The sequence below is a fragment of the Cynocephalus volans genome, chromosome X, assembly GCF_027409185.1.
Source record: "Cynocephalus volans isolate mCynVol1 chromosome X, mCynVol1.pri, whole genome shotgun sequence".
NCBI classification, from domain to species: domain Eukaryota; kingdom Metazoa; phylum Chordata; class Mammalia; order Dermoptera; family Cynocephalidae; genus Cynocephalus; species Cynocephalus volans.
Genome location: NC_084478.1, coordinates 137,839,632 through 137,862,380, shown reverse-complemented (window position 1 = coordinate 137,862,380; position 22,749 = coordinate 137,839,632). Strand labels below are relative to the sequence as shown.

The following is a 22,749-nucleotide window of genomic DNA, read 5'->3' as shown; positions in this document are numbered from 1 at the left end:
ACCCCTGCTAAGTTCTATGTCACATAGGTTGTGTCTGATCTTCTGAGAAATCAGGAGAAAGATAACAGCCAATTTCCGAAACAGACCAGTTTAAATCTTCAATGGGTGTGATAATGAAGTTTCCTCTACTTTAATCCTTACACAAAAAGGATAGCCTGAAGTAACCTGATGTTAAAAAACCAGTTATTTTCCTATTATTCTGTCTCCCTGTCCCCGTCTTACAAGAAAGGTAACTTTGAAATGACCAATCCACTTTTTGTTCTTTGTTTCTGCTTTCTTCAGCCTTTTCTGTCTATAAAGCCTTTGTTATTTGTAATAGACTTTGCAGCACTTCTCTGACTTTGTTAGATGATGTTTCCTGGGTCAATCCTCACATTTGGCTCCCGGTATAGTTTGCAGAATTATTTCTGCCTTGATAACCTTAATTTCGGCTGACAAAAGAAAAAAGTAACAATAATAACATTTAGCACGAAAAATGAAAATCCAGTATTACCACAGTATATTATTTAAAATGTCTAGTTTTCAACAAAAAATTACAAGGTATGCTAAGAGTCATACTCAGTTCAGAAAAAAAGTGCTGTCAATATAAACTGTTTCTCGGTGTCTTTAGGTGTTGCAATTAGCAGATAAGGCTTCAAAGCAACTATTATATATATATTCAAAATAGTAAAGTAAGCCAATAATAAAGATGTAATGTAAAGTATGACAAAAATGAAAAAAACTAGTGATTTTCAAGAAGGAAGTAGAAATTATGAAAAGAACCAATTGGAAATTCTGTAGTTGAAAAGTAAAATAATTTAAACGAAAAATTTACTATGGGGACTCAACAGCAGATTCAAGATGGCAAAAGAAATAATCAGTTAACTTGAAGAATGACCTACAGAAATTATCCAATCTGAAGAATGGAAAGCAATAAGATCAAAGAAAAATGAACAGAGCCTTAGGGACATGTGGGACAATATCAAGCATACCAACATATATATAATGTGGGTCCCAGAAAGCAAAAGAGAAAGGGTCAGAATAACACAACATTTAAGAAGAATTATTCTCAGAAATAAAAAGGACATGAAATACTGATATGTGCTACAACTTAGATGAACCTCAAGAGCAGTATGAAAGTGTTATGAAAGAAGCCAGGTGCAAAAGACTACATATTGCATGATTCTATTTATAGCAAATAATCAGAATAAGTTAATCTATAGGGACAGAAAGTGTGTTAGTGGTTGCCAGGGGTTGGGGGTGAAGGGATGTTGGAAGTGACTACTTAATGTATGTGGGGATCACTTTTAGGGTGATGGAAATGTTTAAAACTGGATCATGGTAATAGTTTCACAACAAAAAAATGAACCCCAAATCACTAAATTTTACATTTAAAATGGCTGAATTGTATGTTATAAAAATTATATCTCAATAAAACTGGTTAGAAAAACAAATAGTAGAGAAACCAACAACAAAACAAAGCAACAAGATCAGTAATTTGATCCGGTGCTTAGTTATTCCAGTATGGCCCACAACATCTGGCGTAAACATTGACTTTCTGAATAATATTTTCTCAAAAGAATACATAGCCTAGTTCTGACACATTAACAATCTCAAAAGCCATTAATAATCATAAATATAAAAATTACTTTACAGTTTGCATTGTGCTTTCATATGTATTTTTTATTTAAGTCATCTGTCAGCACTTTGAGGGAGGAAGGGCATTTAGCTTTTAGTATGCAAAAGAAAGGGAGGTTAACTGATTTATCCAACGTCATACAGTAAGTGACACATTGGGTCCAAACTCAGACTTTCTGACTCCAAGTTTAGTGCCCTTTCTGCTATATTATGCCAATGCTACTCTCTGTTTTAGTAACCAATTTGCAATTACACTGTATTACTTCCTGTAAGTGAATACGAAAACTTAGATATCAGAAGAGGGAATCACAAGGCAAAAATTACAGTTTACAGTTCCATCTGTCCTAGGTTCTTGCTGATTTTCTGTTGGTAGAGAAGCTGACTAAATCTAGCAAATTCCCTGCTTGTGGCCTGGAATGGTGCAGAGGTCTGTATCAAACTGATCACACATTGACCCAACAACACCAAGTCAGTTCTAGCCCTCTTTCATCTGGATATCTAGCAAGTGAAAATATGGTAGGCGGGGGAAATTGTGTGGCAGCCTGACACCTGATAACCTTGCAGAGCAGCCAAGTGTTTATAGTTTTTCTGGTTTCATTCATAGCATCTTAGGATGTTATGAATGAGATCAAATCTAGAGTCCCTCTTTCCTGGGCATATTTAAGCCATCTTTGTCCAAGAAGCTTATTCTCTTTGTTACATAAGCAAGGCCAGACGCCTTTTAGATGATCAGTAGTATACAGAGGCTACTTGGTTTTGTACTAAGCCGCAAGTGAAAGGCGCCTGAGCTTCACTCTCTGGTTCCAGTTACTTCCTTTGAATCTTATTACAGAGACTCTGTGACTCTCACCTAGCAAAAAGATTAAGAGTATAGGCTCTAGAGCCAGACCTTTTGGATTTGAATTCTAGCTGCACTCGCTGTGTGATCTTGGTAAAATTCCTTAACCTCTCTGTGCCTCTGTTTCCTCATCTCTAAAATGAGGAAACACATCTCAGTATGAAACTTTTGAGGATGAAATGTGATCATGTGTGTAAGTTGGTTAAAAGAGTACCTGGATCTTCTTTCTAGTCCTTTTACATCTGATTAAAAAATAATTATTAGTAGTATTATTAAGTAATTATAATATTAAATTATATTAATTAGTATTAGCAGTAGTAGTATTTAAGAAAACTGACAACTTCAACTTGTAACAAGGGCTTTTCTTTGGTACTTGTTTTTCAAAACTTTCAATTTTATTCTTTTCATGTGCTAGCCATGACAACCCTGTGAGAGCCATAGGATTAACGATATTAGGCATTTCTTCCACTTTATAGATATGAAATGGAGGCACACTACCTTGTCATAAAGATGGGTCTAGAACCTACATTTTATTGTCTTATTCAAGGCTATTTCTAATATAGCCTGCTGCCTTTGGTGTGGTTATCGTTTACCCACAGCAGCAAACTACTTGGTGCAAATCCTGGCAATCATTATTAACCCCTGTATCCACCCCTGCAATTAAGTCACTAAAGGGTCAATATATTCTAGCATATGTTATGTTAATTTGATTAGCTCGTTTTCAGTCTAATCTTTAGCATAATTGAAAATGAGGCTCCAGCGGTAAGCAGTGAAAATGCTACTGCTTCCAATTGTTATACATGAAACTTTAGAGGGTTACTGATAAAGTGCCGATTTTGCTTAACTAATGCTGAAGATGGATGGCAATAGAGAGCTATGATTAATACTTGCTATTTGCAAACTATGTAAGAAAGTAATATCGCTGGTTGTGCAATACCATAGTTAAAGCCTATTACTTTTCAAGATACTACATTAAATTTGATGCTACATTCTGGATTAGTATGTTAATGCTAAAATTACTATGAAATTTACAAAGCCCCAATGGATTTCATTGTAAGAAAAATGAATTGAATATGATTGTTTACCTGGGGAAATAAGCAGCTATTGTTCTTCTCTAAAGAATAAAAAAGCTTTTATACATTGAATTACCTTCAGTTTTCTTGAAGATTGTTCCCTATATGAAGTGTTTAGATGATCTAAATAATCCACCACAAAGGATATTGAGAAGCAATAAGAGAAAGATAATTTGAAATTACTTTAGGAGGTTGTTAGAGTTCCAAAAGATATGGTGTGATAGAGATAGATGTCACTGCAACTCAGAGATATGTTATTATTTGAAAATTGTTTAGGGATAGAAATGTGCTAGATATTTACACAATTACAAAAAAATCTCTGCCTCAGTGAATTTGAAATGTGAACCAGAAATTCTGGGCTCTCATTTTCGGAGGTATCATATATATCATAACATATATAGTGCCAGTCCCTGACTTTTCCATTCACTAATTCTTCCCCCTCTCCACTTGTCTCACATGATCCTTCACTGGTGTCCACAAGACTTTTGAGGTTTTAAGAAAAATACCAAGAAAAAAATAAAGACACAAACAGCCAGAAAAACCAAGAATCCACAGAAAGAGATGTGAGATTATCACTATTTAGTTGTAGAATTAAGCAGCTTCCATGTTTCTCTTTCAAAATGGCCTAAGCAGCCTGCTGAAGTACCATGAATATATCCATATATATTTTAATTCACATAGTTTATTGCAAAAGGTAATGTTTTATTAATTTACAGTAATTCTTCAAAGTCAACTCTCTAGTAGCAACATAAACGAAAACCTGAAGAAACATCTTATTTTGTGCTACGCTCTTTTATATACCATTTGCCTCAAAATAAGATGCTAAAAAAACGAACACTACATAGACTGTAACTGTTCTCACAAGTGAGTCCAATCAGTCCTGGAGGAATATTTTTCTAGGAGAGACCATTCATCCTTTCATTGTAAGATTTTAAAAACACTAATAGAACAATTAGCTTAAACAAATACATATGAACCTATGTGGTTGCTATGCTTTGAATGTGTCCTCCAAAGTTCATGTGCTGGAAACTTAATCCCCAATGCAACATTGTTAAAAAGTGGATAGGTCATGAGGGATCTGCCCTCATAAAAGGATTAATGCAGTTTTTGTAGGAGTGGATTCGATATGGAGAAAATGGGCTTGTTATGAAAGCAAATTTGGCCTCCTCTTGCTCTCACCCACCCTCTAGCCCTTCCACCTTCTGCCATAGGTTGGTGCAGCAAGAAGGCACTTGCCAGATGTGGCCCCTCGATCTTTGTTGGGCTTCCCAGCCTCCACAACTATAAGAAATAAATCTCTTCTTTATAAATTACCCGGTCTCAGATATTCTATTAAAGCAGCACAAAACAAACTAAGACAGCAGTAAACGTGAGTGTTATGTTTTTGATATAATAAGATATCTATGTATCAAAAAAAGCAGCCTACTTCTAAAGTCATCATTTTCTGGATAAGTAGTCTCATATTCAGTATGGAAAATTCTTAGTCTATCTCCTAAAAAGTGATGATTTATTTACTAAAATGTTCTGGTTGTATCCGTGTGACACCAAAAGAACTTGACAATTCCACGACAAAATCAAACTAGTGCTTTAAGCTTTATTTAGGTTGTCATCACAAACAAACTGATGTTTTTTTGTTAATGGTAGAATTCAGTCAAAGTATAATTCATTTGTGAATAACTAAATTAAGTCTATCAAATAGGTACTAAGTAGATGCTAACAAATCATTTTTGGAAAAACTCTTAGTTTTACAAAGTTTGTCATTTTTTTAGACTTGTTTATAAATTTGCTTAATTTTTAAAAAATGAATCAATTATGCATTTTCATGAGGTATAAAGCTGACTGTCACCACCAGTGTCCAAAATGTGATATCAGATCAATACTATCACTATGCCCATCGCCACAAGTTGCCATTATTCCCCATGTCCCCCATCCAACCTCTCCCCAACCTCCCTCACCCTCCACCCTTCTACCCCTGGCAACCCTAGGTATGTTCTCTCCCTCTGCAAGTCCAAAACACACTGTGGTCTTTCTTTCCATCTTTCTCTCTTAGCTCCCACTTATGAGTGAGAACATGCAGTATTTCTCTTTCTGTGTCTGGCTTATTTCACTTAATATAATTTTCTCCAGGCTCATCCATGTTGCTGAGAATGGCAGAATTTCATTCTTTTTATGTCTGAGGAGGATTCTATGGTGTACATATACAACATTTTCCTTATCCAGTCGTCCATCGATGGTCACTTAGGTTGGTTCCATGTCTTGGCTATTGTAAATAGAGCTGTGATGAACATGGGAGTACAAGTATCCCTTCAACATGATGATTCCATTCCTTCGGGTTTTATACCTAGAGGTGGGATTGCTGGATCATATGGAAGCTCTATCTGTAGTTGCTTGAGAAACCTCCATACTGTTTTCCATAATGGCTGTATTAATTTACAGTCCCACTAACAGTGTAGGAGAGTTCCCCTTTCTCCACAATCTCACCAGCATTTGTTATTCTCAGTCTTTTTGATTATAGCCAATCTAACTGGGATGAGGTGACATCTCAGTGTGGTTTTAATTTTTTAGAGCAACTTATTTATGTCCAGTCAGTGACCATGTTTTCCTCTTAAGGTAATAAAAGGACAAAAATAAAAATGGCAAACAACAGACTGTGAAAGGTAGCTTCAGCAAACACTACAGATAATAGGTTAATTTATTTGTTGTATTGCACCAATAGAGTTTAATTTAAAAAAAAAAAAAAACTCACTAAGGTTCCCAGTAGATAAATGTACAAAAGTCATAAATAGTTCATAAGAGAGAAAAGAGAACTAGCAAACACATGCAGAAAAAAATATTCAGCCTCACTAATAATCAAGGAAATACAAAGGAAAAGAAATCACCATTAATTTACTTATTTTAAATAGACGTTAAAAATAATACTCAAAATTGGCAAAGGTACAATGAAAGGAGAGAGTGTTCTCACACATTGCTAATGGCAGTGTAAATCATTACAATCCCCCAAAGCCACAAAAATGTTCAAACCTTTTGGCTCATTAATTCAACCTCTTGGAATCTACCCTAAGGAAATAATTTTAAAAGTTGAAGATGTTCATTGTATCTTTATATGACTTCAGTTATAATACTCATAAATGGGGAGGGAGGAATTTAAATATCCAACAATAGAGGAGTGCATATATAAATTATGGTACATCCACTCTACACAGCCATTGAAAATAATGGTTATAGAAATTGTGTAGAAACATGCAAAAAAACATCTGGAGTGAAGGGAGCAACATGAAGAAAAAATTGCGTGTGTATTATGACTTGAAGGAAATAGACCAGAATGACAGCAGTCACTCTTACATACTGGTAGGATTATGGGGGAGATTTCTCCCTCAGTTTTGCAAAGAATCAAGTGATTATGTTACTTTTATAGCTTTTTTCCTGCAGTTGTTCACTACTTAAGTATTTCCTTAAGAAAAACAAAGAAAGGTAAGGGAAGAATCAGTCAGGATTTCACATTCCTTTTAAGAGCTTTCTAAGTCCAGTGTTTTCTGAATCAGTCAATCTGCATTAATGTAAAAGGTCCTTACTGATGAAAAATTATTGTAATAATCCCAAAGAGTACTATCCCCCTCTGCTAGCTATTCCCCAGTCACTGCATGGCCTCGTTTCCTCTATCTGTTGTGCTATGGAAGGCCTACCCTCCTTAGGCAACGTTCTATGTACACTTTATCTTTTCCTCTGAAGTGGATTGAGACTTTTTAGTGAAGACTCCAACCTATAAGCAGCTGCTAAGAGTAGAACCAGCCTATCTATGCTGAGAGTAAACCAGGAACATGTTTCCATTTTGAGAGGACAGTGTATGTGCTTAAAAATAAAAAAAAAAATGAAAAGAAAATAAAAGGATAGAAGAAGAGAGGTTATACCTAATGCATAGATATACACACAGAGCCATGGATGCAAAAGCACTATTTTAGTTCAACTACCCTATAGTAGATTGGATTGCATATGAGAGGGCTGGGTAGAAGGGGAAGGGAGAGAAGGGAAGGGAGAATGAGAAATAATGTAAACATGGCTTTGAATATACCCACCATATTTGTGGCTTCCTCTCAATTTTATATACAATCATGGGATTTTAAGAGCTGGAAGAGTTCATTGAGATAATCCAATTTCCTTATTTTACATTTAGAGAAACAAGGCCCTGAGAAAGGGGAGGTGATTTACCTAAGGTCACTCTGCCAAGTGTTCTACTGAAAGACAATGTGGAACAGTGGTTAAGAGTGTGGCCATTGGAGACAGATTGTAGGAACTGAAATCTCAGCTCTGCAGCTTACTACCGGTGAGACCTTGGCAAGTCATTTAGGTGCTCTGTTCCTTGGTTTTCTTAATCTCTAAAATGGGGATAAAAATAGTGCCTACCTCATGGGGTGCTATAAGAATTAAAGGAGTTAATATACGTATGAAAAGCACTACAATAGTGCCTGGTACTTAATAACTGCTATAGAAGTTTGTTGCTGCTGCTGCTGCTATTGTTTTTAGTGTGATAATTCTGTCATTCTAAGGCCGATGATTTCCACATACCAAGTTGGCTCTTCCCAGACTTATGGTGACTAAATAAATAAATGTAAACCTCCATGGGTCTCTTCTGAAGTCACCTAGAGTTTATCTTGTTAGCAAATAGAGTATAGAAAGCACAAGGATGAACCACAGGTGGCGACATTTGAGTTTATACTATGTGAACTGTCTGAATGGATATTCTGCAGGAGCGATGACAATTGACTTCTTTGTTTTCCACTCTATTCCATAGCAGAATGTGTTCTATGTATACATATGCTTTGTTTTAAAGTTTATCATAATCAAAATAATAGAAAATTAAAAATTGTTTTGAATTGAATAGCATTATATATATTTGGTTTTTCTATGAATTGACAGTATCATCATCATGTCTAAATAACATTTACTTGACAGTGGACCTCCAGGATGCCATGTTGAGTACAGAATGAAAAAATGGATTAAGCACTTATGAGCCTATCCTTTACCACAGAGTGTTTGGAACAAAAACATTCCCGAATTAGTGTTCTTTCAAACTATGTTAAATTTAAAATATTAATCTTTGTCTAAGTGTTTTCTACTTTTATTTTCAAAAAATAAACTAGTTGTCAGTGAATTTAAGCTCTGCTTCTCAAAGCTTTGACAAAAATCACAGTTACATATTTTCTAACTCTAGGCACAGAGTTGTGTGTGCCTCCATATCATGTGCCTAAAGAGACCTGAAATATTTCCTTGTCACATGGGTCGACTGACACAAATTTTAAGAAAAAAGTTGTGGCTGAGAGTCAGGGAGCAGGGAAGAATTCTTTTCTCTTAGTTTATACTAGTTTTGTGGTTTAAAGGAAGATTACTTCCAAAGACACTCAGTAACCCTGAATTAGGTTTGACATTTCTGGCTGATTCCTGGCTGTGAATAGTCGGGATTAGAACTTTGAAAATGGTTCAAAATTGCTATAGGAATTTCTCTCTCTCTCTCTCATTCACATTGCAAATAAACATACTGAGGGAAAAGAGAATTTCTAGGTTTCCATACATAAATGTAAGTGATTTTAACATGATATATCACATACCAAAACGCATCATTAGGCATTAGAAGTGAGACGTTTTTCATTTTTAAATTTAGCTTGTTAGGTCTGAGTGGCATTAAAGTAAGTGTAGATTCATAATCAACTGAGGCTCAAGGAGGAGCATTATTCTAGCCATACCCACGCCACTTTAATACTGATTACAGTGAACCAAAGACTTGATTGAAAGAGCATGTGAAGAGATAGAAAATGTACTTTAAAAGACCAAAATAATACCTACCAATTTCTATATTATAACAGAAAGCATTTTATTGAGTTCTTTTCAGTTACAAAGTTCTTGATTGATATTTTTGCATCGTCAATGGCCTTGAGTGGAAAATAGCTCTCCATCCCTACTCATTAAACTCTCATTCTTCAATGAACAAAGAACTGTATGTATTGGTTTAAAGGAAGTTAGATGAACTCTTTTTTTATTGAAACAATAGAACAGATAAAAATTCCTACGTTCATGGAGCTTTCTAGTGGGAAAAGACAGATGACAGACAATAAACAAATAAGTGAAATATATAGTGTGGCATTTGGTGATAAGTTCTTTGAAAGATAGGGAGGAGAATAAGTACCATTTTTTGGGTGGTTTTCTATGGGAGGTCGCAAAGGCCCAGAGGTGGGAACATGCCTGGTGTTTTCAGAAACTGCAAGAAGGTTAGTGCAGCTAGAATGCATATGCTAGGGGACAAATATCAGGCGATGAATTGGAGAGGTTAGGGTAGGGAGAGGTGCACCTCGTAGAAGCCTTGTAGACCATTTAAAATATCGGCTTTTATTTTGAAGGAAAGGACACCATTGTTGCTTCTGAGCAAAGGAGAGACACAATATGACTTAGATTTTAAAAGTTTCATCCTGGCTGCAGTGTGGAGAATGTGCTATAGGGGGACAATGGTGTAAACAGCAAAACAATTAAGAGAATATCACAATAATCCAGGTGGGAGGTTCAAGCCATCAGAAGAGGCAATGGGGAATTGAAGAGATACTTTTGGATTCTGGATATATTTCAAAGGTAGCACCAACAGGATTTACTGACGGATTGCATGTGGGACTTGAAAAACAGGAGTCGGGGATGACTTCAAATTCTTTGGCCTGAGCAAAGAGAATAATGGAGGAGCCACCTATCAAGATGGAGAAGACTATGAGAGGAGCAGGTTTCAGAAGGGGTGGGAATAAGGAGCTCAGTTTAGGACATACTAAGTTTGCGCTGCCTTTTAGACAACCAAGTAGAGATATTGAGAAGGCAGTTGGATATTCAAGTCTAAGGCTCAGGGAAAAGACACATGCTGGAGCTACAAATTGAAAAGTCATGAGTATATAGACAGTATATGAAGCCATGAGATGGCATGAGATTAGATTTCGGCTGATCATCAGTGTATATTCATTTATAATATTTTATCTTCTTTCTCCCCAAGCATGCTCATTTCTGATATTAATTCAAACCAAACTAGGTGTCTCTATAGGCCATTCACAGAATTTGTAGGTCTGGGGATATAAAGTGGCATAACACTGAAATCCTGCCTTCAAGGACCTTAATATTTCGTTAGGGAATTAAGACCTCAATTTGTTAAACTGTTCATACTACAAAGCAATATGTACCATATAACACATATCAGGCAATCTATGTGCCTTCATTGAGTGATTTCTATGTTCTATGTGCTTGCCATAAATGCAATAGAAATTCCAAAAAGTGAGATCCTGTACATAATAGATGAGCCACCCTCTAGTTGTCTATAGATTTCTTTGAAAATACATATCATGAAAAGCTGAAGTAAAATAAAATCATCAATTTCACTGCAAAGTAAAATCATCAAGTTATTTGGTTTCAAACCAGGTTTTTTAACATTGTGTGAAAGGGCCAAGGTGCAAAATTGCAGCAGCGGATGGAAATAGTAATGATAAAATAATATGAAGAATGAAAATAAGAACATTTTTACAGGGTTTTTAACTTTACAGAGGACTTTGACATCTCAGATGGCACTTGATCTTCTCAAACCTCTCCGTGCTAAATAGGGCAGTTAATGCCTCTACTGGCCTTAAGAGCTTCAGTGTCGCCTAGCTCAGCATTCTTTGGGGAAAGGGGGTTCTTTCAGTGATTTATCATGAAGTTTAAAATTGCCATTTCTAAAACCGATTTAGATCCTGCTGTTCCTATACCAGTATACTACCAGAAGTGTTGTTTACATCCTCTCAGTGCTACGAAGAACAAAAATTTACCACCACCTAACTCATTAAAAATGCTCTGCAGGCGTGAGGCTCAAAAGCCACAATATGAACATAAAGAGCTCAGTCCCCCTCAAGGACACTTTATTTCATGAGCTCTGGTAGCTGCCTCTCTCACTCAGAATCCTTTTCTTCCTCAGAGCCCCTGTCTTTAATGTAATATTAAACCAGATGCAAGAATGTGTTCTTTCTGAATGTAGTTCTCTTCCCAGTTTTCATTTCAAATGTGGGATGTGCTGGGTTAATGTTTGTACTCCTGGCCACTTTCAAATTCGAAAGTGTTTTTTAATCAAGCCACTGACTTGAACATTAAAAACACATGCACACCACAGAATAACGTTGTCCTTTGTTTACATTCCAATACAAATATTTTTGAAGGCTGTCTCTCTTTTACCTTGAGTATTTTCTGATGCTGCAACCTCCAGCTTAATCCTAAGTGCTTGACAATGTATGCATGTAACACAGGGTGTTATTATTGCCTCCGGCTAGCTTCATGTCATCTAGTTTGTCTTTTGCTTCACTCCTTTGATAGTATTATCAGGACCAATTGTGAATCTGCCAGATGCATTTTTTCACAAAAGGATAAATCTAAGAAGGCTTGTGTTTTCCCTTCTCTCTTCCAGGACTGTTTCCATTAAAGGACTTCTTCGTCTTTTTTTTTTTTTTTTCATGAAACTGAGTTTGCTTAATCAGAGATGGAGCAAACAGACTGCAAACCTTACCAGCCTCTGTCAAAAGTCAAGCATGAAATGGATCTAGCTTATACCAGTTCTTCCGATGAGAGTGAAGATGGAAGAAAACCAAGACAGTCATACAACTCCAGGGAGACTCTGCATGAGTATAACCAAGAGCTGAGGATGAATTACAATAGCCAGAGTAGAAAGAGGAAAGAAGTAGAGAAATCTACTCAAGGTATGTTTTTATTGGATTTTTATAACTAATATCATTTATCATCAAGGAATACTTGCGTGCGTAAACTTATGTTTCAAAAACAAATTTGCTGATGTTAACTGGTTAATAATTCGCACTGTTTACATATGCTTAGTGAATCTATTTCATATGCCAACCCAGCTGAGGTTGTAGGTTACATGTGCTTTTTACGGATTATGCATGAATTTGGATGCAACAATCCTCTTATCAGAGCATTCAAAATTTGTCTAATCCTACAAATAGCCATTTATAGACTGGAGGATAAATAATTTATAGTAAGATGAAAAGTAAACAGCTAAGCGCTTTTCAAGCCATTACCTATATGGGACAAAGTCTCAAATAAATATTTGGCTGCTAAAAAAGCAAGCAGGTTAGTGAAGACTACCAAACAAGTGTCCAGAAAGTCTGTCAACAGAATGCAGAAACCTTGTGCAGCACAGTCAGAGGGAAAGTAAGAGTTTTTTGAAACCCTGCCTACCACAGCCATATTTTGAGTATATTCTTTGGGCAGCCTTGGTTTCTCAGTTACAGTTGGACAAGACAGTTTTTAACAAATAAAAAACAAGTAGAAAGAAATATGATTTCTTATTTCTATCCAATTAATATTTAAACAGTATTCGAAACTATTTTAACTACATAGAAAAAAGATATGGACATTTACGCAGGTTATTTTATATGAAAGTCAATGCTGAGATTCCAAAAACGATTTGATTATCTAGATCAGTGGTTCTCACAGTGTGGACTCTGGACGAGTAGCATCAGCATCACCTGGGAACTTGTCATAAATGCAGATTCTTGGGCCCCCCCCTTGACCTGTTGAGTCAGAAACTCGGTGGGGGGGGGGGTGAAGCCTAGCAATTTGTGGTTTCACAAGCCCTCTAGGGGATTCTGATGCCTGCTCAGGTTTGAAGACCACTGCTTCATCCCTCTGAAATCTGTTTTACTCAGATGGTTTCAATGATCACATCTATTTGGGTGACTTCCAAATATTTATCTTCAATCCTAACCTCCTTAGTGAACTCTAGTCCTAAATTTTCAGTTACCTGCTGGACATTTCCAAATGAGTAACACATTGGCAACTCTAAACCGATAATCTAAAATGGAAGCAATCATCTTAACACCCCCATTCTCTCAGTCAGCCACACATACTTTCTACCTAATTGGTTGCCTCATCCAGCAAAGTCGATCTCTGCATCTCTCAAATTCATCTTATCTTTTCCATTCTCATTATTATTTCTCTCATTACATCTCACCTAGACTGTTTTTATTTCCTAACTGGTCTCCCTGGATCTCACCTCATCTCTCTTCAATCCCTTTGCTGTGCAGTTATCTCTTTCTTGGAATGTTTTTCCTGATATCTCCCTTCGTCCATGTCCAGCTCTCAAAGTCCAGCTTAAAGCATCCTTTGCCACTGGACCCTTGCTGCACTGTCACCCTCATCACCGTCACTCCATTGTGTAGGTGATCTCTTTCTTCTTGAACTTCAAGGATACTTTATTTGTACCCATTTCTACCTCTTATTATGGTTGTATATATCCTTCTAGATTGTACACTCAATGAAGATGGGATCATGATTTCTTTATTGATCTCTATTTCTCTATAAAACTTTGCATATAATACTGCCCTATAACTATTTTATTTAATTTGCTATCAACTGAAACACAAGTACTCATTATGCATTGAAAACTGCTCTTTAAAAATTACCATATCAAATGCAGTTATTACAAATGAAAACTACTGTATTGGAATCTTACAGTTTAAAAAAGTTAATTGAGCCAAAGTCTTAAGTGATTCATACTAACATTTAAATATACATTGAATGCTTGTGATATTAACTATACTACTCATTTTTATCTCAATATAATTGGCAAAAGTTTTCTGTCTGTCTTTTCAAGTAATTCATTTTAATCTTCCCCCTTTTTTTTTTTTAGCTAAAAACTATGTAAATTTATTCTAAAATAATTTTCTCTTTTTGCCTAACTGACGATTGCGAAATGTTTCCCTATGGGAATTTTTGGCTCTATTATCCTTTAAGAAATGTGTAGTTCCCATTAAATTATTTCTCTGTAAGTTTGTCTTTACAAAAGAGGAACTTACAATTGTGAGTTGTGGTTTATGGGATTCAGGTACAGAGTGGTTGACCTAATAATATGTGGTGAGCTTAAATAAGAATGCACTCTGGTGACAGTTCTAAAAGCATAAGCAATTTTATGCTGAGTCAGTATAAAAAGCTTACCAGCCTCAGATTTTGTCTTTCTGCAGTGCGATCAAAAGGAATTTGGATTAGGGTAGTTTATCTTCTATAACACCATACTAACTTCCTTTTAATATCCCTTTTTTACTCAATAAGCTTTTATTAGCACTTACTATGTGTCAGGCCTTGAGTCTGATGCTGGGGATGAGATGGGGATGACTACTTGCAGAAAACTCATAGTGTTGTTATAGCATGTTACAGCCATGTTACAGCAAACTCTCAAGGAGAGGCAGGACACTGAGACTTGCAGCAGGAAGCAGAGTTTATTGATGCCAGCAACGGCTCAGCAGACTCATGTCACAAAGGCTGAGCTCTGAACACAGAGGGGCTGCCTCTTTTATACTGTTATACTTCTAGATTTTACATTGGAGTAAAGGGTAACCTTATACGGTTATAACTTCCTTTTAGGTGGGAAAAGTTCTGGGCCCATTTAGCCACTACAGCAGGGCAGGCAAGCTGAGCATATATGATAGCAGGGCAGGGCGCAGTCAGGAGAGCACTCAGGAGAACATGGGTGCCTCATTCCCCCCTTTGATGCTTTGGCTGTAGCCAGACATGGCCCAATCATACAGCATCATTATTATAACTTGTTAACTGGAGAAAGAGATAATGTGATATGCACAATAAAAAAGCAAAACAAAGAAAAGTATCACTAGTCCCAAAAAGCAAAGTACAGCAATTTCTGCAGGGGCAGAGTTTTTTACTGGAGATCCTCAGGCTTCTGCCATGTGCAGACTAGTCAGTCCTCAGAGTGACTAGAGGAGGGCTGATGTTGTCTGGAGTCTAGTCAGCTTGCCAGGTGAAGTGGGGTGAGGAATGCAGTCCCAGGCAGTTGTGACTGGCTTGAGTCTGCCGTGATGTATCTATGGAGTGACCTCAGCTACTTTGACTGCAGTAGAGATAGATAACAAGACAGTAAAAGGAAAGGTCCCCTCTACAGGGGTCTGAGGGGCTGTGCATTCCATTCTTTTACCCAAACAGAGGTACCTGGTTTGTACAGGTATACGGAGGGGTTAAGACTAACTGGGAGTCATTCTCCAACTCACCGGTGAATGGCCCGCATGGTTTTTCCTAAGGCTAGGAGTTGTTGTTGCAAGGTAACATGTCCAACCTCCATCAGAATTTCAGCACAAATGCTGGTCTATTGTTGGATCCAATGAGTACATCGCAAGCAGATGGTCTGGCAAGATGCAGTGGCCCCCTACCATCATTTAGACCAAGGGCTTTTGGGGGCCTAAGGAAAGGGAGCCCAGTCAGTCCTAGTCACTTTTATATGGTTCGAGTTCAGCCAAGCTGATGAAATCTTGCTGGGGTGCCTTGGTAGCCAGTTTTCCTGCTTTGTGTTCTGCTCAGGGGGCTTGTCCCTTTCACAGGGGCTGGAATTTGCCCTTAGTGGTGTCCAGGAGTTGGAGATATTTCTTTTTCCAATGACCATCTTTATGACAAGGCATATTCGTTGGGTCTTAGGGTGGTTTGGATCCAGGTGCACTTTGTGGTTGTCCTCTGGTCAACTTTTGGCCTCAGCCTAGGGGGCCCTTTCAGAGGTCCCAACCTTTCAACCAGCGTGGCAGCTAAGAGGTCTGCCTTTTTCTTCATTCTCTGGTCTGCCTCGCAGCAGGCCTCCAGGTACTAGTTGACAAACACCTTGGTTAAAATTACTAGGAGTTGGGTAATATTCATGCCAGCAAACCCTTCCAGCTTTTGCAGCTTGGGGCAAATGTCCCCCTGTGCTTGTCCCACAAAAGTGGCATTGACCATCATCTAGTTTTCAAGTTGTTCAGGATCAAAGGGCATGTAGAGGTGGAATGCCTCACAGAGACTTTCATAGAACTGACTAGGGCTTTCATCTGGCTTCTGGAGGACTTCAGAGATCTCACTCAAGTTGGTTAGCTTTTTCCTCCTCCCTTTAAGCCTCCCAGGAGAGCCTGTTGGTACTGTTACAGCCTCTGCAGGCCCTGATCTGTGTTGGGGTCCCATTGTCGATCCTCATCAGGGAAATGGGTCTGGGCATACACTTGGGCATTCAGTGTCCCAGATGGGGCATGGCCTTGGAGCCATTTTAGTGCCAACTGGCTGATATGGTGTTGCACTTCTGTATTTAAGAGAATCATTAGGAACTGCCTACAGTCTACCCAGGTGGGCCAGTGAGTCTGGATTATGGATTGGACCAGATCAATCATGGCTTGGAGCTTCTCGGTATAGGAGGGCATGTGATGTTTCCAATTCAGAAGGCCAGTCATTATGAATGGCTGATAGATGAAGGTGGGTGTCCTCCCTGTAGGTGAGCATCCTGATCATAGTATAAGGGACTTCAAATCTCTCAGAGTGGCACATGGAGAGTCATTCCCCGTGGTGACCCAGTTGAAGGTTGGGTCTAGCTTGGACCATATGGGGTCAGGACAGGTGGTGACAGAGTCTCTGGAGAAGTGGGGGCGAGGTTGTCTCATCTGATGGGCCAGAAGGAGATTCTGGAGTCCCCTCTGGTGTGGAAGGCTCCAACTGGGACTGTGGGAGTGGCGGGGCAGTTGGCCTGGTCTTGTAAGGAGATGGCAGATCCTCCAAATCTGACGGCAGGATGGCTGGCTTGGGCGTGAGGCTTACCTAGGCTGTGCTCTTTAACCAGGAAGGTGGAGAATGAGCTAAGTCTTCCTAAGAATCAATATAGGGATATTGGTCAGGATGGCCCTGAGGGTCATTTCCACATTGTCCAGTAATAACCTTTCTGACTCGATGGATAAGGGAAAGGTCAAAGGACCCCTCAGAGGGCCATCATACATTGAAAGACAGCCAATCCATCTCGAAGAATGCCCTGAGTTTATCAGGAGATAGTTTGACATCATAGTTGCCAGAAAAGCCCTGTTCAAAATTCCTCAACATACAGGCAAGTGGAGTTTGTTTGCTAGGTGTTCCTCCCATGTTTTCCACCTGTGATCGGTGTCACAACACACACTCTATTCCAATGACTTCATCCATCTCTGGCTGTTCACTTTGCAGTGATATTTCAGGTGCCTCTTGACTTTGGTGAGATCGTATAAACCCCCGTCAGAATCTCTCTGGTGAGGGTCACCCTTAGCCTTATGTGGTTCGCCACAGTACCACGGATCGGGACTCTGCACTCACTTCATATCTAGGATACGTCTGTGCCACAAACATTCACATATATTCATTCACCCAAAAACTACTGAAATCCTGACCTGACTGGAGAATGTGGTTCCTTCCGTAGAACGGAGTACTAAGACATTCCCCACTTTGGGAGGTGATCAGGCTCCTCTTCTACTCTCACAGGAGTAGGAACCTAGTGGGACCCGGGTCCTTACCTAGTCCGATGGGCAGAGCTCCCCTGGTCTGGTTCCTGTGCCTCTTTGGGTTCCGTTGTGCTCAGGGTTTGACCCCTGTGTCCACTCAGCGAGGTCTTTCCCACTCACAGAACTCTCTGTTGGCACCCAAGTGTGGTCCGCATCATCGGGTGTCCCAGGGGCCAAGACCAAGAAACAAGGGAGGTGGTCAAGCCACCATCTCCACCATACTGGATGAGCCCCCAAGAAATGTTACAGCATGTTACAGCCATGTTACAGTGAACTCTCAAGGAGAGGCAGGACACTGAGGCTTACAGCAGGAAGCAGAGTTTATTGATGCTGACAGCAGCTCAGCGGGCTTGTGTCACAAAGACTGAGCCCCAAGCACAGCGGGGCTGCCTCTTTTATATTGTTATACTTCCAGTTTTTTACATTGCGGTAAAGGGGTGACCTTATATGGTTATAACTTCCGTTCAGGTGGGAAAAGTTCCAGGCCTGTTTAGCCATTACAGCAGTGTGGGACACAGCTGGGCATATATGATAGCAGGGTGGGGCGCAGTCAGGAGAGCACTCAGGAGAACATGGGTACCTCGGCGTGATGGAGAAAATACACATTCAAGTAAATCACTTCAATTAATTGTAATAAGTGCTTTTACAGATAAATTGCAATGAAAGTACATGGAGTAAAACAACTAACATCTTCAGGGAAATGAGGCTCCATAGAAAGGCAATATTTGATCTAGTTCTTAAAATTTGAATGAGAGTTTGCCAGGAGGGCATTCCAAGAGAGTAGACTAGCAGGTGCAAAGTACAAAGCTAGGAAAAGGCTTAGAATAGTGAAACATTCAATGGAGCTAGAGCAATATATGCTGGAGCCAGATCATGAATTCTTTCATGCCCAATTTAGGAGGGTTTTTAAGGTTTTTATTCTTTTCCTTTAAGTATTGGGGGAAAAAAGCTTTCAATTAGTGGAAAATTCCATGATGAATTATAACTTTTAGAATGAGAAGTGTACAAGAGAATTGTAAAACTGTAGGGAGCAGTGTAGAAGATTGATTGCTGTCAGGAATAACTGGATGCAGAGAAAAAAATCTATGAGACCAGTAAATTAGCCCAAAGGTAAGAATGACAATGGAGGTCTAAGTAATGTCTATGGAGGTAAAAAGACACATGAAAAGGACATTAGTGTGATCGAATTGATAGGACTTGGTAATTGATTGCTGGTTGAAGTTGGAACATAACAGAGGTAAGGATGACTTAAAGTTTTAAGTTTAGGAAACTGGGAGGATGGTGATCCATTTACCAAGAGGAAGGACATAGTAGGAGGAGCAGATTTGGAAGGGAAGAGGATGAGTTGCTTTTTGGACATGTTAAGTTAAGACATCCAGGTAGCTTTCCAGTCAGGCAGTTGATAATGTGTCTCTAGGGCTCAGGATAGATCTGGGCTGTCAGTGTAAGTAGATTTGAGATTATCAGTGTCTTAGAGTAGGAGGTTCCTGGGGATGGATGAGATTACCCAGGGAGAGTGTGTAGGGTGAGAATAGAAAAAGGTTAAGGACGAAAACCTGAATCTATAATCCATGAAATGACGTAAACACGTTTTGAACCTATTTATATTTTTAGCCAGCATCATCCTTCAGTGCACTGATTTATATAAACTAATGTATAAAGATCTAGGAGCTGAAAGTCTGGAAACTCACAATCTCATCTGCCACTGACTGGCTGACCTGTAGAAACATCTAGGAGGGAAAATATGTACCCCTTTGGGGGAGAACTGAATTTTCCTATGTTAGGCGAAATGGTGGACCCAAATATTATCTTTTCTGTGAGGTCAGGAATCCTCTTTGTTGTTTTATTCTATGTATTACTGCATATGATTCAGAGAAAACATTATTAATTTTCACAAATATATGTTAGTGGTTGTATCTTGCATCAATCTAGCTAAAGTTGAGTTTAATTCATTATTTTTAAAGAATAAGATTTACAAAAAATTATTGAGCTTTAGGTCAAGATGGAAGAAAGCAAATATAATGTTGGTTAGGTGCTTCTTATAGTGCCAGGTACTGCACTAGCTGTCTTTCAAGTTTACCAGCTGTGCAATTTTTGGCAAGTTACTTTAGCTCTGAGCCTGTTTTCAAATCTGCAAAATTGACTTCACTGTCATCATTGTCAATATAAATCTTGAACTGAGCCTACTTTGTTCCAGGACTCTGTCAGGTGCTTTACCTTTGCCCCTTATAAACACATTGTGATATTCCATTTGGTATGAGGTATTATCTCCAGTCTACAGATGAAGTAACTGAGGTTGGAGAGAAATAACTTGCCAATGGTTCCATAGATAAGAAGTGGTGAGCACTGGGATTGGAAATCAAGTCTAATTGTTCCAAAGCCCCCATTCTTCAGTATGCTACATTGCCTCCCATACCTACATCAGGATGTTATGATAAGGATTAATTGCCATCACAAGTGTGAAAATGTTTAGGAATTCAAAAAATGTTTCCCTTCATCTTCTGCCCCGACAACCTTGCCAGCCTCTTTACGTTCCAGTGATTAAGGGTTTACAAGGAGGTTAAAGGCCTTTCCATTCTGATTATCACTTTAAAAGGGCAGATGATATGCTATACAATTTATCATGAAATATTCCTGAATCTCTTTGTTTGTTTCCACTTTTTAGAGAAGTTAATGCTTTATCCAATTCAAAACTTTTTTAGGGGAAATATTAATGAGAGGAAATACTCGATCCCATCTTAAAGAATCTTTGTATTCTTCTCTTTATTTGCCAAAGAAGAAGCCCCCTACCCCCATGTACCCATGGAGTGCTGGATTCTAAAACTGGTTTTCTTGTTTTCCAAATGCTTTTAAATTAAGGGATGGACACTAATCTAATATTATTCATGATTCTTTACTAATAGGATGAATAAGCCCTAGGCAGGCTTATTTTATATGATTTTTGGCAGGTTGAATGGCAGAAGTATATTTCCTGGAGGCACAGAGGCTAGCACTTATTCCCAAGCAGCCTCGCTTCTGAGGGAGGCATCAATTAACTGAGAAATTAGTATAAAACAAATGAAAATATATGTGTATGGGTACATAAACCAAGGATAATAATTGTAGTTATGAGAATTGCCCTATAATTTTTATACAGATAAGATTAGTTTTGAATGTAGTCATTTTACTGCAAAGTAATTATGAATGAACAGTCCACCCATGCATAAAAAGGAGGTATGGTGAGGATTTGTTATAAATCTCACATTATCGTAGACTCCTACGATACTAAAGCTGACACTAACATTTCATTTCTTCCCTCTGAACTTGCTCTTTTGTGGCTTCTTTTTCTCCAAGTATGGTTCTTGTTTGGCTGATTGTTTTCCTCTTCATGATTACAATTTAAACCTATATCTCACATTATTGCCATCTGGTGGAAAAAATTTAAAGCTGGAAATTTGTATTTACCAAGATTACATGAAAGCAAAAATTATATCTCACATCCATCCATCCATTTGTTCATTTATTCATTTATGCATCAGCATTCATTTAGTGTCAACTATGTGCCAAGTACTGTGCTAGGTGGATGAAGTTCATCTTGTAATAAATGGACTCCAGTGATGATTATTTTCCCCTTCCTTGCTCCAGGTTGATGAACCAGTTCATTTCATAGCGGAAGCTGCTTAAGCAGCATTGCAATTTGTGGATTCAAGGAGCAAACAGAAGCCCACATTTGAAAAGCACATTTCTCTATTCTTATTTCAAGCACTTAGCAGTAGTTTAAACTACTCTTTGCTTATATCTAGACAGTGTGGATAGCATTTCCAACGAAAATCTTAAAAGAACTCTTAATCTCAGGATCACAGATGGCAGGTGTAATATTAATGTAGCAAGACCTATAAAATGAAAATTTTAACAGCATTTGATCATATGTAATGAGTGTTCTGCTATGAGCATGTTATGCTTCTATTTGTTGCAAGTTTCTAGCATAAAAATCTTTAAAGATTGCCTTAAAAGAACTTATATAAGAAAAAATTAACCAAATTATTTAGCAACAATTCAAATTGGTCCATGTCTTTCAACCAGTAACATTTCTTCATGAAATTTTATTCAATAGACATTTACTTATACAGCATCTAAAACTGGAATGAAATGTACATGACATTCGTGTCACTATTCCCTCTTCCTGTCCCATGGCAGACATGCCTAATTAATCATGGTGCTCTTTCTTGTTGAGCCCCACAGCAGCCTCACATCCTTTTCAAAACAGCATTCCATGCAAGCGTTGTCAATCAATTAGAGTTGGCAGAAGATGAAACTTGTTTCCAATCTGTGGTCTGCTTATCTGTGCCAAGATCTGTGTTAAACTCTGAGGATATATAGATGGATAAGAAGCAGGCTTTGCCCTCAAGGAATTCAGAGTACCATTGAAAAGGCAGAAATAAATCAAGAATAGTGATGCAATATAACTGGTGTTATAATAGTGGTATATGTAAAGTATTATGGAGGGGTCTAGAAGCTAGAACCATGTACTCTGCTTGAGGAATGATAACAATGATTATGAGAGAAATGTTTTACATTTGTTATGCACCAGGCTCTGAGTAAGTCACATTAGATGGATTACATTATTTAATCTTCTCAACAATGCTGTGAAGTTGGGATCGTTATTATCTACTTTTTACAAATGAGTAAAGTGAAACACAGTGATGCTAAGTAAATTGCCCAATACTACAGAGGTAATAAGTGATAGAACTGGAACTGGAACCCAGGCAACCTAACGTTAGAGCCCACTTCCATAACTGCTATGCACAGATAGACAGCTCTAAATTCAGATCTCACATGTAAAGAAATGGTATCACTGTGCGTGTGTGTTTGTGTGCCTGTATGTACATGTTTGTATTTGAAGTCACTTAATACTGTTAAAATGTCC

At 38.2% G+C, this 22,749-nt stretch overlaps 1 protein-coding gene across 3 annotated transcripts in view; it reads left to right on the top strand.

Moving 5' to 3' along the window:
• Nucleotides 1–12,049: 12,049 nt before the first annotated feature.
• The window catches only part of TENM1 (teneurin transmembrane protein 1), a 559,047-nt gene continuing 548,347 nt past the window's right edge, over nucleotides 12,050–22,749 (top strand). For all 3 annotated transcript variants that reach the window (XM_063082943.1, XM_063082944.1, XM_063082942.1), the window contains exon 1: nucleotides 12,050–12,266. In XM_063082943.1, coding sequence (XP_062939013.1) covers nucleotides 12,050–12,266 — 217 coding nt within the window. The remainder of the gene's footprint in view (nucleotides 12,267–22,749) is intronic.